The sequence below is a fragment of the Hypanus sabinus genome, chromosome 12 (genome assembly GCF_030144855.1).
Source record: "Hypanus sabinus isolate sHypSab1 chromosome 12, sHypSab1.hap1, whole genome shotgun sequence".
In the NCBI taxonomy this organism is placed as follows: domain Eukaryota; kingdom Metazoa; phylum Chordata; class Chondrichthyes; order Myliobatiformes; family Dasyatidae; genus Hypanus; species Hypanus sabinus.
Genome location: NC_082717.1, coordinates 66,032,558 through 66,050,990, shown reverse-complemented (window position 1 = coordinate 66,050,990; position 18,433 = coordinate 66,032,558). Strand labels below are relative to the sequence as shown.

General features: G+C 43.2%; 1 protein-coding gene across 3 annotated transcripts in view; it reads left to right on the top strand.

Moving 5' to 3' along the window:
• Positions 1-18,433, top strand: part of vps54 (VPS54 subunit of GARP complex) — a 113,829-nt gene that overhangs the window by 88,336 nt on the left and 7,060 nt on the right. For all 3 annotated transcript variants that reach the window (XM_059986130.1, XM_059986128.1, XM_059986129.1), the window contains exons 18-20: positions 3,857-3,944; positions 6,326-6,447; positions 9,356-9,436. In XM_059986130.1, coding sequence (XP_059842113.1) covers positions 3,857-3,944; positions 6,326-6,447; positions 9,356-9,436 — 291 coding nt within the window. The remainder of the gene's footprint in view (positions 1-3,856; positions 3,945-6,325; positions 6,448-9,355; positions 9,437-18,433) is intronic.

The window sequence follows — 18,433 nt, the reverse complement described above, 5'->3', positions numbered from 1 at the left end:
TGAAGGCCTTTGATCGTGGTGGGTCGGGGAAAGAGGCGGACTGCATCTACCTTAGCGGGCAGAGGGGTTGCCCCATCTTTAGTAATCCTGTGGCCCAGGAAGTCAATGGTATCGAGTCCGAACTGGCATTTGGCGGGGTTGATTGTAAGACCGTACTCACTCAGTCGGGCGCAGAGTTGACGGAGGTGGGACAGATGCTCCTGACGACTGCCGCTGGCTATGAGGATGTCATCCAAATAGATGAACGCGAAGTCCAGGTCCCGTCCCACCGCGTCCATTAACCGCTGGAACGTCTGTGCGGCATTCTTCAGGCCGAACGGCATGCGGAGGAACTTGAAAAGGCCGAAAGGGGTGATGAGAGCCGTTTTGGGGACGTCGTCAGGATGCATCGGGATTTGATGGTACCCTCGGACGAGGTCTACCTTGGAGAAGATCCGTGCGCCGTGCAGGTTTGCTGCAAAGTCCTGAATGTGCAGCACAGGGTAGCGGTCCGGTGTGGTAGCCTCGTTCAGCCTGCGGTAGTCGCCGCATGGTCTCCAGCCCCCCGTCGCTTTGGGCACCATGTGCAGGGGGGAGGCCCATGGGCTGTCGGACCACCGGATGATCCCCAATTCCTCCATCCTCTGGAACTCCTCCTTCGCCAGCCGGAGCTTGTCCGGGGGAAGCCGCTGAGCGCGGGCGTGGAGGGGTGGTCCCTGGGTCGGGATGTGGCGCTGTACGCCGTGCCTGGGCATGGCTGCTGTGAACTGCGGTGCCAGAACCGATGGGAACTCCGCCAGGACCCTGGTGAAGTCGTTGTCGGACAGCGTGATGGAGCCGAGGTGAGGGCTGGCAACTGGGCTGCACCCAGGGAGAATGTCTGAAAGGTCTCGGCGTGTACCAGTCTCTTCCTGGGCAGGTCGACCAGTAGGCTGTGAGCCTGCAAAAAATCCGCACCCAGAAGCGGTTGGGCTACGGCGGCCAGTGTGAAGTCCCACGTGAACTGGCTGGAGCCGAACTGTAGCTGCACCTGACGGGTGCCATAGGTCCTTACTGTGCTGCCATTCACGGCCCTCAGGGGGGGACCTGGTGCCCTGCTGCGGGTGTCGTAACTCGTCGGAGGTAAAACGCTGATCTCAGCCCCAGTATCAACCAAAAACCGGCGTCCCAACCTTCTATCCCACACATACAGGAGGCTATCCCTATGGCCAGCCGCCGTAGCCATCAGCGGCGGCTGGCCCTGGCGTTTCCCGGGAACTGGCAGGGCGGGCGACAACGGCGGGCTTCTGCGCCCCACTGCTGGTGGTAGAAGCACCAGTGTTCATTGGGCCGGGGGTTGGCGGGCTCTGCAGCCGGGCCTGGACTGGTTTGCTGCCGGGAGCGTGGCTGGGAGATCTGTGTGATGGACGCCCCACTCACCTTTTTGGCGTTCCACAGCAAGTCCGCCCGGGCTGCCACCTTCCGGGGGTCACTGAAATCCGCGTCGGACAGCAGCAGGCGTATGTCCTCGGGCAGCTGCTCCAGGAATGCCTGCTCAAACATGAGGCATGTGTGTCCGTCGGCCAGAGACAACATCTCATTCATTAGAGCCGATGGAGGTCTGTCGCCCAAGCCATCCAGGTGCAGTAAACGGGCAGCCCGCTCGCACCGTGAGAGTCCGAAAGTCCTGAGGAGCAGGGCTTTGAATTCCGTGTACTTGCCGTCTGCCGGGGGCGACTGTACGAACTCCGCGACCTGGGCCGCTGTGTCCTGGTCGAGGGAGCTCACCACGTAGTAGTAGCGGGTGTCTTCTGAGGTGATCTGGCGAACGTGGAATTGGGCTTCGGCTTGCTGGAACCATAGGTCCGGGCGCTGTGTCCAGAAACCCGGCAGTTTCAATGAAACCGCATGAACAGAGGCGGCGTCGGTCATTTCTGGTCCAAAAATCGTTTGGACCGTCGGGGTCACCAATTGTAGCGGTGTGCTACACGCAGCGCTAAAATTACGACACGGAGTCGGTAACTGCAGTCGAAGGAAAAAACTTTATTCGAAAACTTCAGCCTCACTTTTAAGCCTCCCTCAACCGGCCCCCCATGGCGCAGAGGCTCCAAAGCTCTGTGCTCGCAAACCCCCGTAGGCTATCTAATTGTGAGTCGGTTCGGATGCGCCAGGAAATGGGTCGCCACATTCCCATCTATCCTGACCAGATTTCTACTCCCTACTGCTGAAAAGCATCCCCATAGCATGATGCAACCACAACCATACTTTACGGTAGGAATGGTGTCACCTGGCTGATGCATATTGTTGATTTATGCCATACATACCACTAAAAAAAGCATATCCTTGCCTGTGAAGACTTTGCAAAGTGTTACTTAGTAGATACTGTAAAGATATGGAAGAAAGTCTTGGGTTCAGATGAGACTAAAGTGGAACTCTTTGGCTTCAACATTAAGCAATATGTGTGATGTAAATCTAATACTGCACATCAGCCAGGCCACACTGTCCCTACTGTAAAATATGGTGGAGATAGCATCATGCTACAGGCATGCTTTTCAACAGCAGGGACTGGAAATCTGGTCAGGATTAATGGAAAGATGATGGTTGCTAAACACAGAGAGATTCTGGATAAAAACCTGCCAGCATCTACCAGAAAGCTTAAGCTAGGGAGGAAGTTTGTCTTTCAGCAGGACAATGACTCAAAGCACACTTCCAGAGTGGATTCAGATGAAGAAAATTGATGTCACTGAGTGGCCTAATCAGAGTCCTGACCTTAACCCAATCAAACATCTCTGACAAGGCTTCAAAATTGCTGCCCACCACCACTCCCCAACTAATCTGGCACTGTTTGAGTAATTTTGCAAGGAGGAATGGGCAAATCTTGCTCCATCATGTTGTGCAAAGTTAATAGCGGCTTGTCAAAAAAGTCAGCTGTAATGGCTGCGAGAGGGGGTTCAACTGAGGACTGCGCAAAGGGAGGTGAATACTTTTGAACTGTTGACATTACAGTTTTTGAATTTTTCAATTCTCATGCTTTACAATTTTCCATTTTTTGGGTTCTACTGTGAAGAAAGGAGTACATGATTCAGAAATAAAAAATTCTCAGTTAAATTGATCGAAGTTCCTGGTTGTAATACTCATTTAAGTGATCAAAGGGTTGGAGGACTGAATACTTTTTCAAGGCACTGCATGTCCTTGACATTAGGTAGTCGAGTGCTGGTGATGCATTGGGCAGGTTTAGCAATTTGCTTTGGAATGCTGTTGCTTGCTTTTATTGTTGGCATGATTCGGTTCCTCCCCCCTCCCCCCCACAACCCCCCATTCACTGCACATTGGTTGTTGGCCTTTTTTTAATTGGTTCTTTCAGGTTTCTTGCTTTGTGGCTGCCTGTAAGCAGACAAATCTCAATACTTGTATAATTTATGCATACAAATGAACTTTGAACCACCAAATTGATTTTCCACTGAAGATCTCTGAGTTAGATTGACTGTTTCAATTTCTCTTTGTTTCCACAAAGTGTGCAAAACATGCACAATTTATATATTTAGTGTTTAAAGAGAAGTGTAACTTATATTCCTTCAGAGTTTTAAAATCCTCGCATTCTTTATCCTTGTGGATGGACTAAATTAAAATATAAGTAAACTTAGAAATGAAGTTTTACAGTATTTTGATGTAACTGGGTTACTCACACCTTAAATATCTAGAGTTCATTATTTTAGGTTAGCATTAACGGAGCAATGTCAGTGATCTGTGATTATTTTGAAGATTTCTTTGATTATGTGGCTTATGAATAATTTAGTATTGTAATTATGTTGCATACAGATACTTAATGCCATTTAGAGTGCTGTTTTAAGCAATAAATATTAAATTGAAGGCACTTAAACATCTTTCCCTTTTTTAGCATTTTAATTCACGAAGCTGCCAGCTTGTACTTGGAGCAGGTGCATTACAGGTTGTTGGACTGAAAACAATAACTACCAAAAATTTAGGTAACGGAGGTTTTTGTTTCACTAGCGTTATAACCAAGATTACAAAATTCATTCAACATTCCAGTAATTGCCCCCACTCTTCACCATTCCCATTCCTATTTCCCTCTCTCACCTTATCTCCTTACCTGCCTATCACCTCTGTCTGGTGTTCCTCCCCCTTCCCTTTCTTCGATGGTCTTCTCCCCTCTCCTTTCTGATTCCAGATTCCACCTTCCTTCCCCCCCCCCCCACCTTCTTGCTCTAACTTCTCATCTTTTTTCCCCAGTCCTGATGAAGGGCCTTGGCCTGAAATATCAAATATCATTTTATATTAAGTTTATTTTGTAATGAACTAGGAATTTTCCACTCCCATTCAGAACCCATTGAATAATTCATTTAGAACTGTTACTCAATGGGCTGGCAAATGGGTACTGGTTTTAAAAAAGTTTCAGGAATACATTTAACATAGTTAAGATCCATTTTTGCTTATCAGATAATGGCAGGTAAACATGAAAGGGAAGTTATTGTACATGCAACATATTTTCCAAATCTGACATGGAGTTTTTCCTGTGCATATTGTGGATTGGTTGCCTTCCTGACACTATGTATTGCAGAGCAGAGATTATGTCCTCTAGTAATTTCTCTCTTTTTAATAACTTTCCCTTGACAAATTTAAGTCTCGTCTGCAATGTTTTCTTTCTTCAGTTGTACACTTTAGATGTTAGGTATCATACATTCCTACAATTTGTTGTTTAGCTTCAGGAGTATGATTCAACATTGTAACTTCCCAGTTGAAAACAATGTAGGTTAGACCAGTAAAACATTTCACTTATCAAGCTAGTGCCAAGTAATAGCAACCAAATCTGCATCAAATAACATATGTCTGTTTTGAACCCCAATCATGAAAGCAAAGAAAGTCATTTTGTAATATTTAGCAGAATTCTAATGCACCAAAATTGCAATGAAAGTGAACTTTAGAAATGTTTGGCTGCTTTCTGTCTGCCTTATGCATTATCATTCAGCACTTATTTTCCTAGCAAATCAGTGTTGCTTTGGTTAGATGCACAAGGCTGAACATTGAAAGAAAAAAAATAGTAGGAAGTCTCCTTTTGCAAATCAAAGATTAAATGATTAGCTTTATTTGTCACATGTGACATCAGAACACACAGTAAAATGTATGTTTGCATCAAATCAAATCAGCAAGGATTGTACTGGGCAGCCCACAATTGTCACCATGCTTCCAGTACATCATAGCATGCCCACGACTCACTAACCCTAGCCATACACCTTTGGGGTGTGGGAGGAAGCCGGAGCACATGGAAGAGACCCATGCAGTCACAGGAGAACGTATAAACTCCTTACTGACAGCGGTGGGAATCGAACTCCATTCTTACTATTGGTGCTGTAAAGCAGTACGCTAACTGTTAAGCTACCATTCTGCCCAAGCGATCGCTATGAGTATTGAATATAGTACTTATTTCAAGGATAATAATTTTTCAGAATTGAGGGAAATGGGATACAGCAAATCGTCAGAAAAAAAATAGAGTTTTAAAGTTTTTCAAAGTGGTTTTTGGTTCTTCATAGGGAATTTCTAGTCACTAATAAATTGATTTGAATGTACGGATAGGAAAGGTGTTCACATTTGCAAATGACTGTAATAGCACATATGTTAAATTGGAACATCAAAGGAAAATGCAAGGAGATATCGTTCAGAGGATTGAATGATTCAAAATCATAGTTGTGAATCCATGTCAATAAATATAATATGATACATGTTGATTTTTAAAAGTTTATTTTGCTTGGAAAACAAAGTAACCTTGGAAAGCTGAGGAATTTAGGAGGGCTGGTCTACAAGAAATGATAGACAAGAACACAGGTTATGGTTACAAGATAGTTTTTAAAATAAAACAGTCAAGAAGCAATGCTGAATTATATAAAATCCCTGTTAGCTTGTAGTTAGCATCCTGCAAATTTGTGGATCTTATGACAGTAAAAAAATTGTAGTGCACGTTTCCAAGCCTGCTAATTCCTTTGAGGAATTACAAACAAAAAAAGGAGAAAACAAATCATGGTACTGTTTCTGAGAAGCATTTAAAGTTATTACAGAACTATTTTAAAGATTTGGGACAGTAAGGTTAAATGATGGACAGAAGGAGAAACTTTTCCCAGATAATAATCCTGAGGAAAGCATTGCTTGATTGGAGCAGAGACACTGTAGTTATGGGGTAACGAAAAGAAGAATAAAAAATAGGTAAATGGAGCTGGCATGTGGAAGGAGAATTTAGTTTTGTAGTAAGTGCAGGTTATTTGGGTGGTATGCCCAGTTAACAGATTATTTTATGTGCAATATCTTTGATGTTCATTTTTGCTCATTTTTAACCTTTTTGACTTTATCTGTGCAGCGCTTGCCTCTCGTTGTTTACAGCTAATTGTGCACTACGTTCCCATAATCAGAGTGCACTTTGAAGCTCGGCTACAGCCCAAGCAATACAATATGCTGAGGCACTTTGACCATATCACTAAGGTAAAGTTGTTCAGTATTTTCTAAATGTTGTTGCATTAGTATTGGGTTTGGAATTCGTATCAAAGAGCTGTTTTAAAAGTGACTGACTATCTGAGCATTTAGAATTTGTTGAAAAGTTAATACTGTACATAAGAATGAAAAAGGTATCCTTGAGGTATACGTATAGACAATAGACAGGTGCAGGAGTAGGCTATTCAGCCCTTCTAGCCAGCACTGCCATTCACTGTGATCATGGCTGATCATGCACAATCAGTAACCTGTTCCTGCCCTCTCGCCATATCCTTTGACCCCGCTATCTATAAGAGCTCTATCTGACTCTCTCTTGAAAGCATCCAGAGATTTGGCCTCCACTGCCTTCTGGGGCAGAACATTCCACAGATCCGCAACTCTCTGGGTGAAAAAGTTTTTCCGCATCTCTGTTCTAAATGGCCTACCCCTTATTCTTAAACTGTGGCCTCTAGTTCTGGACTCGCCCATCAGTGGGATTATGCTTCCTGCCTCCAGCGTGTCCATTCCCTTAATAATCTTTTATGTTTCAATCAGATTCCCTCTCATCCTTCTAAATTCCAGTGGTACAAGCCCAGTCGCTCCAATCTTTCAACATATGACAGTCCCGCCATTCCGGGAATTAACCTTGTGAACCTACGCTGCACTCCCTCAATAGCAAGAATGTCCTTCCTCAAATTTGGAGACCAAAACTGCACACAATACTCCAGGTGGGGTCTCACCAGGGTCCTGTACAGCTGTAGAAGGACCTCTTTACTCCTATACTCAATTCCTCTTGTTATAAAGGCCAGCATGCCATTGGCTTTCTTCACTGCCTGCTGTACCTGCGTGCTTGCTTTCATTGAGAACACCTAGGTCTCATTGTACTTCCCCTGTTCCTAACTTGACTCCATTTAGATAGTAACCTGCCTTCCTGTTCTTGTCACCAAAGTGGATAACCTCACGTTTATCCCCATTAAACTGTATCTGCCATACATTCGCCCACTCACCTAGCCTGTCCAAGTCACCCTGCATTCTCATAACATCCTCCTGACATTTCACCCAGCTTTGTGTCATTGGCAAATTTGCTAATGTTACTTTTAATCCCTTCATCTAAATCATTAATGTATATTGTAAACAGCTGTGGTCCCAGCACCGAACCTTGAGGTACCCCACTGGTCACAGTCTGCCATTCCGAAAGGGACCCGTTAATCGCTACTCTTTGTTTCCTGTCAGCCAGCCAATTTTCAATCCATATTAGTACTCTGCCCCCAATACCATGTGCCCTAATTTTGCCCACTAATCTCCTATGTGGGACTTTATCACTGTATGAACTGGATAAATCAGATTTGATTTATTAGCACTGACATATGTTGTGAAATTTGTTGCTTTGTGGGCAACACGAAGTTATTACTATAAACTCTTAAAAGTAAATAAATTAGAAGTGCAAGAAATGAATAGTGAGGTAGTGTTCATAGACCATTCAAAAATTCATAACTTGTTCAGAATGAAAGTCAGCTTATCCAGTTATCTCATTTGTCGACCTTGAGAACTTTTAAATTTCATTTAAAATAATTGATTACATTTGGTGGAATCTTTAATACTTGTCAAAAATCAACTTTGTAGCAAATACATCACTTTTGTTTTAAGACTTATCCAGTTCATACAGTATTTGGGGCACCAGCCCTTTTGGTCACTGCATGTGCCATCTGGAACTCTTGCTTATCCTGGCCTCCAACAATATATAATTTTCTTGTCCTTGAAAGTTTCCAGTTTCTTGTGAATGTAAAAAGCAGTTTGTCCCCTGTTGCTAGTCTTTTAAAATCTATGAAAAATAATTTGATAAAAAGCAATATGAACTTAATCCTGCCTCAAATAAAGTTAGGAGATGGCCAGTAAGTTGCAAAGACAAATGCTGGGAAATAAAGATTTGAGTATAGCAAAAGACATTGAATAAAATTGTAGTGTTTTGGAAAACTAAGCAAAGAGCAACATGTCCCTGTATTTGAGTTGAATAAATTGTCTCTCACATCACGTGATACTTTTCCCTTTTGTAGTCAAAATGGAGGCATTAATACTGATTAAGTTGTTTGCATTTAATTTCCAGTACTACAGTTTCTAGGTTCCTTAAGATTGTCATGGCCAGGCAGTAGTAGTTGCTCCTATTACCTATTAAATGCACTTAATAGTATGCATCTCAAATGGCCCCTGACAACCAAGTCCAGCTCCTGGCCTTCACATGTGGCATAGCTACTAAGCCTGACAGAACCATTTCTACTGACAAAGGCAAGTTACTGGCACCTTAAAACCATTCACTTCGGGCAGATGGGGCTTGTCAGCCATGGTTGACAGCTCATCTAGGAGAAGGAAAATTTTGATCTCAAACCTTCAAGCTATACCTGCTGGTGGGAAGGCTTTGACAGTAAACCCCAAGGGGAAAAATCTAGAGCTAGAATTTCTAATGCAGTCCTACACTGAGTTCAACACTGACTGGCAACATCACTGGTGCCAAACTGTATCAATCTCAGCTGTTCCTCTGGATTGATCAGCTGTGTCAAGACGGTGAGCCTGCTACATGGGCAATAGCTTGCTCACCATATTGTGCTGTTCTGGCTTGCATAGATAGAATGCAATATCTATGGTCAACCCTGAACAACAGTGGGCCTTCTACTACAGTTTCTGATAAATATGCTGGTATACCTCTGTCTTTTTTCTTTTTCTATTGTGTTTGTAAAGGAAGTTGATGTGTATTCTGGATACAATTAGTTTCTGAAAGCTTCAGTTGTTATAAATTCCCTAAATCCAACACAGAAGCAGTAGCTAAAACATCAATAAATAAAGCCAAAGTTTTGCATTACATTGATGATTCATGTATATTTGGTATATTTTAATGTAGCATAACTTTTTTTTTCTGTTTACCAAGGATTATAATGACCATATTGCTGAGATTTTGGCAAAACTTGTTGCAATCATGGATGGACTCTGTGATAAAACATTGTCTAAGGTAAAATTTTAAGTTTTGTTTCTCTGGCTATGCTCAGTTCTTTAAAGAATTCAAACCATGCATATTCTGCTAGTTTGATGCTCACATGCTATTTTAAGTACAGTTGTAGTTCCTGAATGTCTGCTTCCAGACCATTGCCAGTAGGTTCATATAAGGCATATAGAATCATGATTCTTCTGGGTGCATCTTCCCATAACCAAGAACCAATCAGCCTCTGCTTTAAATGTACTCAGTTGTTTGGCCTCCACAGCAGTCCTTAGCAATGAATTCCACAGACTTACCATCTTCTGCTAAAGAAATTCCTTTTCATTTCTATTCTACATAGACATCGCTCTATTCCAAAGCTGTGCCCTCTGGTCCTGGACTCGCCCATTATAGAAAACATCCCCTCCACATCTACTCTATCTAGGCCTTTCAATATTCGATCGGTTTCAATGAGATCTGCCCCTCAGTCTTCTAAGCTCCAGTGAGTACAGGCCCAGAACCATTATACGCTCCTCACGTGTTAACCCGTTCATTCCCAGAATAATTCTTGTGAACCTCCTCTGGATTCTCTCCAATACCAGCTCATCTTTTCTTAGATAGTGGGACTCCAAGTGTGGTCTGACCAATGCCTTGTGAAACCTCAGCATCAAATGCTTGCTCTTATGTTTTAGTCCTATTGAAATGAATGCTAACATTGCATTTGCAGCAATATAGGACCCTGGTCAGATCCCACTTGGAGTACTGTGCTCAGTTCTGGTGGCCTCACTACAGGAAGGATGTGGAAGCCATGGAAAGGGTGCAGAGGAGATTTACAAGGATGTTGCCTGGATTGGGGAGCATGCCTTATGAAAACACGTTGAGTGAACTCAGCCTTTTCTCGGAGCGACGGAGGATGAGAGGTGACCTGATAGAGGTGTATAAGGTGATGAGAGGCATTGATCGTGTGGATAGTCAGAGACTTTTTCCCAGGGGTGAAATGGTTGCCACAAGAGGACACAGGATTAAGGTGCTGGGGAGTAGGTACAGAGGAGATGTCAGGGGTAAGTTTTTTTTTACTCAGGGTGGTGAGTGTGTGGAATGGGCTGCCAGCAACGGTGGTGGAGGCGGATGCAATAGGGTCTTTTAAGAGACTTTTGAATAAATACATGGAGCTTAGAAAAATAGAGGGCTAAAATAGAGAGTTTAGTCATTTCTAAGGTAGGGACATGTTTGGCACAACTTTGTGGGCTGAAGGGCCTGTATAGTGCTGTAGGTTTTCTGTGTTTCTTTGTTTTTCCTTACCACTGACTCAACTTGCAAATTAACCTTCAGGGAATCCTGCACAAGGACTCCCAAGTCCCTTTGCACCTCTGATTTTTAAATTTTCTCCGTTTAGAAAATAGTCCACACTTTTATTTGTTCTACCAAAGGCAATGACCATACACTTCCCTACATTATATTCCATCTGCTACTTTGTCCTTTTGCAGAATCCCTGCTTCCTCAACAGTAGCTGCTCCTCCACCTAACTTTTTATCATATGCAGTCTTAGCCACAAAGCCATGAATTCTGTCATTCAAGCAATTAACATATAATATGAAAAGGAGCAATCCCAATATTCACCCCCCACACAAGTCACCAGCAGCCAACCATAATTGTCCCCTTTATTCTGTCTCTTTGCCTCTGCCAGTAAGCCAGTCTTCTATCCATGCTGTTATTCCTGTAATACATGGGCTCTCGGCCTTCTGAAAATCCAAGTACACATCTAGTGATTCTCCCTTATCTATCCTGTCTACTGTTTCCTCAAAGGATTCCAATAGGTTTGTCAGGCAGGATGTCATCTTAAGGAAACCTTGCTGACTTTGGTCTACTTTAACATGTGCCTCTAAGTACCCCAAATCCTCATCCTTAATAATGGACTCTCATATCATCCCAACCACTGAAGTCAGGATAACTGGTCTTTAATTTTCTTTCTTTTGCCTCTCCCTTGAAGAATGGAGTAATATTTGCAATGTTCCAGTCCTCCGGAATCGTTCCAGAATCTAGTGATTCTTGAAAGATCATTATTAATGCCTCTACAATCTCTTCAGATACCTCTTTCAGAACATTGGGGTGTAGTCCATCTAATCCAGGTGACTTGTCCACTTTCAGACCTTTCAGCTTCCCAAGCATCTTCTCCTTAGTAATAGTAATTACACTTACTTCTGGTCCTAACCCTCTCAAATTTCTAGCATACTGTTAGTGTCTTCCACAGTGAAGACTGATGCAAAATTCTTAGTTATGCTTGGCCATTATTTCTTTGTTCCCCATTGCTACCTATCCTGTATCGTTTATCACTCTTGCTCTGTTTTACTCTTTATATATCTAAAAAAAATTGGTATCCTCTTTGATATTATTGGATAGCTTATCTTCATTATCCATTTTTTCCCTCCTGTATGACTTTTTTTAGTTGCCTTCTGTTGGTTTTTTTAGAAGCTTCACAATGCATTAACTTCCCACTATTTTTTGCTATATTATATGCCATCTCTTTTGCTTTTACGCTATCTTTAACTCCCCTTGTCAGCCACAGTTGCTTCATTTTCCCTTCAGAGTACTTTTCATCTTTGGCATTTGTCTGTCCTGCGCGTTCTGAATTGCCCTCAGAAGCTATAGCTTTTATGCCGTCATCCCTGCTAGTGTTTCCTTCCAATCAGCTTTGGCCAGTTCCTTTCTCATGGCTCTTTAATTCCCTTTACTCCACTGTAAGACTGATACATCTCACTTTATTTTCTACCTCCCAAACTGCAGGGTGAGTTATATTATGATCACTGCCTCTTGAGGGTTCTTTTACTTTAAGCTCCTTAAGCAAATCTGATTCATTACACAATACTCAATTCAGAATTGCCTTTCTGTTAGTGGGCTCAACCACAAACTGCTCTAAAAACCCATCTTCTAGACATTCTACAAATTCCCTCACTTGGGATCCATTACCACCCTGATTTTTCCTGTCTGTCTGCATATTGAAATCCCCATGACTATCATAACATTGCCCTGATTACATGCCTTTTCTTTCTTCTATTGAAATTTGTATCCCACATCCTGGCTACTGTTCAGTTATACTCCTATCAGGGTCCTTTTGCCCTTGCAATTTCTTAACTTTACCCACAAAGATTCGACATCTTTCAATTATATGTAATCTCTTTCCAAGGATTAGACCTTTGTTTTTAACCAACAGAGCCACCCCACCCCCTCTGTCTATCTGCCTGTCCTTGGATATAAAGCTCCCAACTATGATCTTCTTTCAGCGATGACTCTGTAATGTCCATCACGTCATACCTGCCAATCTCTAACTGCAATACGAGATCATCTATTTTATTCTGTATACTGTGTACATTCAACTATATCATCTTCAGTCCTGTATTCATCACCCTTTTTCACTTTTACCCTGATGTTACATTTCACCTCATCCTACTGACTACAATTTTGCCCTATCATCTGTCTGTTCTTCCTCAGTCTCACTACACACTGCATCGACTTGTATATCAACTGCCCATCCTCAGCCCGATCACTCCAGCACATATCTGCCTGCCAAATTAGTTTAAACCATCCCCAACAGCTCTAGCAAACCTGCCTGCAAGGATATTGGTCCCCCTTGGGTTCATAACTCCGCCAGAAGAGATTCCACAGATCCAGAAATTGAATCCCTGCCCCAGCATCATTTCCTCAGCCACTCATTCATCTGTACTATCATGCTATTCCTGTATACTGTGTGCGTTTAGGGTTCGTTTAGGACTCATGTGGTACTGGGAGTAATCCAGAGATTACTACCTTAGAGATCCTGCCCTTCAGCCTTTTCCCTAACTCTTCATACTCGCTGCACAGGACTTCTCCCTCCTTTCTACCTGTGTCATTGCACCATGACCTTTGGCTGCTTGCCCTCCCAGAGAGGTGAAAATCTTCTGCACCCCTCTGAAACATCCTAGACCCTAGCACCTGGGAGGTTTCACATCATCCTGGCTTCTCTTTTGTGGCCACTGTGTCTTCTGTCCATCTCCCTAACTATGGAGTCTCCTATCACAATTGCTCTGCCTGACTTTACCTTTCCCTGCTTAGCCTCAGAACTAGCCACGGTACCACTGTCCTGGCTGCTCCTGCTGTGCCCTTATAGGTCATCATGCAAAAGGGTGTATGCTTACTACCCTTACTTTTCCCGGTGGTCACCCATCTACTATCTGGAACCTGCACTCTGGATGTGACCACCTCAGTAAAGCCTTTACCTATGAGGTTTTCAGCTTTCCAAATGGTCCTGAGTACATACAGCTCCAGTTCCTTGACCATGTCGGTCAAGAGCTGAAGTTGGGTGCACTTCCTGCAGACATAATCAACAGGGGGAGCCATTAGATACCTTGAAATCCCACATCTCACAGGAGGAACATTCTATCATCTTGCCTACAGTCATCTGACTTCTCAAACTTGAGTTCTAGCCTGCGCCTGTTCTCGCCCAAGCCTGTTGACTCAAAGCCTGACCATTCTAACACTGTCCACCCATACAGTGGCCACTCTGCTTAAACCTCCCACTCCACAGACAAGTCCCAACAGGTCCCTCTCATTTTTTAAAGTGGGCACGTAAAGTCCACAAGGAACTGTCTTCAACTCAGTCCGTGATCTCTCGTTCTGCAGATTATCTGGCCCCACACTCCTTCCCTCTATAGTATGATATTTGGAAATAACTTTGAGATTTTTACCATTGAACTTTTGTGCAGAAGATGCACAGTAATTGGGACCTCCTCTGGGGGTAGGTGGGCCCTATACAAAAGGGACAGGTTGCACTTGAATCCGAGGGGAACCAATATTCTTGCAGGTAGATTTACTGGAGCTGTTGGGAGTGGTTTAAACTAATATGGCAGGAGAATGAGAACCAGAATGATAGAGCTGAGGATGAGCCAGCAGGTTTACTAGTAGAGGATGGATGTAACATGAATGTAAGGAAGGACAAGCCAATGATTGGGTACAAATGCAAACAGAGCAAAGAGTTAAATAGCACCACAGAGGCAAAATTCAAAAGGGTGAAGAATGCAGGTCTGAAGGTGTGGCTTTTAAAGGCACATGGCACTTGGAACAAAGTGGATGAACTTGTGGTGCAATCAGAGATCGGTTGGAATGACGTTGCGGGCATCACTGAGTCATGGCTGAAAGAAGGACATGGTTGGGAGCTTAAGGTTAAAGGATATACTTTTGTAAGGATATGTAGGAGGCATAGCGGGTGGTATGGCTCTGTTTGTAAGAGATAGAAAGAGGTGATATAGCGTTAGAGAATGTTATATTTTTGTGGGTGGAGTTAGGAAATTGCAAGGATTAAAAAAAACACTTTATGGCAATTGTATATAGGCCTCCAAATAGTAGCCAAGATGCAAGGTTAAGATTGCAAAGGGAGCTGGAAAAGGCATGTAATATGGGTAATGACACAATTTTAATGGGGGGGCTTCAATATGCAAGGGGATTGGGACAATCGGGTTGGTGTTGGGTAGCAAGAGAGGAAATTTGTTGAATGCCTATGAGATGGCTTTTTAGAGCAGCTTGTGCTTGAGCCTACTCAGGGAAATGCTATCTTAGATTGGGTGTTGTGTAATAACCCAGATCTTATTTGGGAGCTTAATGTAAAGGAAACCTTAGGAGACAGTGATCATAATATGATTGAATTCATACTGCAATTTGAGAGGGAGAAGTATGTCAGATGTATCAATATTGCAATGGAATAAAGGGAACTACAGATGCATGAGAGAGCTTCTTCAAGTGGATTGTAGGGGAATACTGGCGAGGATGATGGCAAAGCAGAGGTGGATGAAGTTTCTGGGAACAGTTCACAAAGCACAGGACAGATATGTCCCACAGAGGAAGGAGTTCTCATATGGCAAGGTTAGGCAACCGTGGCTGGCAAAGGAAGTTAAGGACTGCATAGAAGCAAAGGTAAGGGCATATAAGGTAGCAAAAGTGAGTGGGAAGTTGGATGTTCGGAAAGCTTCTAAAATCCAACAAAAGGCAACTAAAAACTCTAAGAAGGGAAAAGAGGGCAGACTAGCCAATAGTATAAAGCAGGACACCAAAACTATTTTTTCAGTTATATAAAGAGTGAAAGGGAGGTGAGAGTTGGTATTAGACCACTGGAAAATGATGCTGGTGGGGTGGTAATAGGGAACAAAGAAATGGCAGATGAACTTAATGGGTACTTTGCATCTGTCTTTAGTGTGGAAGAGACTAGCAGTGTGCTAGAGGTCCGTGAGTGCCAGGATGCAGGAGTGAATGCCATTGCTAGTACAAAGGGAAAAAATGCCAGGCAAACTGTAAGATTGTAAGGTGGAGAATTCACCTGGGCCAAATGGACTACATCCCAGAGTCCTGGGAGAGGTTGCTGAAGAGATAACAGATGCATTGGTCATGATCCTTCAAGAATCACGTGATTCTGGCATAATCCCAGAGGACTGGAAGTTTGCAAATGTCACCCCACTCTTTAAGAAGGGAAGAAGGCAAAAGAAAGGAAAGTATAGGCCAGTTAGCCTCACTTCAGTGGTTGGGAAAGTGTTGGAGTCTATTATTAAGGATCAGATTTCAAGGTACTCGGAGACTAATGATAAAATAAGTCAAAGTCAGCACGGTTTCTGTAAAGGGAAATCTTACCTGACGAATCTGTTAGGAGTTCTTCTAGGAAGTAACAAGCAGGATGGACAATGATATTTATTTGTGGATATCATTTATTTGGATTTTCAGAAGGCGTTTGATAATGTGCCACACATGGGGCTGCTTAACAAGATAAAATCCTATGGCATTACAGGAAAGATACTGGCAGGGATAGCAGAATGGCTGACAGGTTGGAGGCAGCGAGTGGGAATACAAGGGTTCTTTTCTGGTTGGCTGCCGATGACTAGTGGTGTTCCTCGGATGTCAGTATTGGGGTGGCTGGCTTTTGACATTCTTTGTGAATGATTTAGATAATGGAATTGATAGCTTTGTGGCAAAGTTTGCGAATAATACAAAGATAAGTGGAGGGGTAGGTAATGCTAAGGAATTGTAGCAGGACTTAGGCAAAATGGATGAATGGGCAAAAAATGGCAGATGGAAAACATTGTTGGGAAATGTATGGTCATGTGTTTTGGTAAAAGGAACAATTGTACAGACTATTATTTAAATGGGGAGAAGGTTCAAATATCAGAGGTGCAGAGGGACTTGAGAGTCCTCATGCAAGACTCACATCAGGTTAATTTACAGGTTCAGTCTGTGGTAAAGAAGGCAAATGCAATGTTGGCATTTATTTCAAGGGGAATAGAATATAAAAGCAAGCAGATAATGCTGAGGCTTTATAAGACACTAGTCAGGCTACACTTGGAACATTGTCAACAGTTTTGGGCTCCATATGGCAAGAAAGGATGTGTTGTCATTGGGGAGAGTCCAGAAGAGGTTCACGAGGATGGTTTTGGGAGTTAAGGGGTGAACATATGAGGAGTGTTTGGCAGCTTTGGTCCTGTACTCACTGGAATTTAGAAGAACACAAGGGGGATTTCATTGAAACCTACTGAATGTTGAAAGAATGAGACAAGCTGGATGTGGAGAGGATGTTTCGTGTGGCAGGGTATCCAGAAATAGAGGGCACAGCCTCAAAATTGAGGAGTGACCATATAGAATGGAGCTAAAGAGGAATAATTTTAGCCAGAGAGTAGTAAATCTCTGGAATGCTCTGCTACAGAATGCGGTGGAGGCCGTCCATGTGTATATTTAAGGCAAAAATTGATAGTTCCCAATCGGTCAAGACATCAAAGGATATGACGAGAAGGAAGGTGTATGGAATTGAGTGGGATCCAGCATCAGCCATGATCCAGCAGAGCAGACTCAGTGGGCTGAATGGCCTATTTCTGCTCCTATGTCTTATGGTGATAAGATATCCAGAGAGCAACATCTGTGTGGACGAATCCTTGATGTCATGAGATGGAGATCAACAAATGAATAAGCATTTTTTTCTTTTTAGAAAGTTCTTTCAATTTGGTTATTGTTGTTGGAAAGTCTTATTTAGTGATCGTTCCTGATTAGAAGCTGAGTGACTTCTGATTTGATGTAATCCTACATGAAAGAGAAGGCTTAAGTAATTAGCAAAGGTAAGAAATCAGTGAAGACAGCAAAGAGAAGATTCACTCACAAACGGATGATGAAAAGGAGAGTTCTGTTAAAGAATGAGGACAATTGGAATAGAGATTTTTTTTTGGTTCCGGGGACGTTATCGTCAGGAATGGCAGTTTAAGTCACTAGCTCCTCCAGAAAAACACGTATTAAGCTCCGTTATCCCATCAAATATAATATTTTTCAAAAAATATTTGAACTGAAAAGAGGGGCAAGAATGGGGAAAAGGAATAGAAATAAAAAAGCGACACTGTGGAGCCTGCGTCCAAGCGGAGTGCAGCGAGCGGCTCTCCTACCCGACCGCGTGCTAGCGAGGCGGACGCTGGGCCTTGTTCAGGCGAAGCGGCGAATACCTTCGAAATCCTGAAAGAAATAATGGAGGTCCAGAAAGAAATAAAGCAGCAGCTCCGTGGTGTTAAGTCAGCGCCAATGCCAATCAAAAAATAGCGGTGGCAGAGACTCGAATTGAGAAGGTGGAAGATCGCATTCAAAACGTGGAACGGATACTGAGTAAGACTAAAAATACTACATCACCAAGAAGGTAAACTGCTTGACCTAGAGGGAAGATCACGGTGGAAAAATATCAGAATCTACAACGTTCCTGAAGGAGTGGAGGGCTCGTCTATGACAGAGTTTGTCGGAAAGTTACTGTGGGACGCATTGGATCTTCCCTCGGCTATGAAGCTGGAAGTCAAAAGAGCCCACCGCGCGTTAGTCCCGAAACCTACCCAGGATAGAAAGCCACGCTCTATAATAATTAAATTCCTGCGGTACAGCACCAAGGCGGAGATTCTACGAAGGGCCTGGGGTGTTTTTCGACAATAAATTAATATATTTCGACCAAAATTACCCCCCCCCCCCCCCACACCACGGTCCTGCAGAAACGCAAAG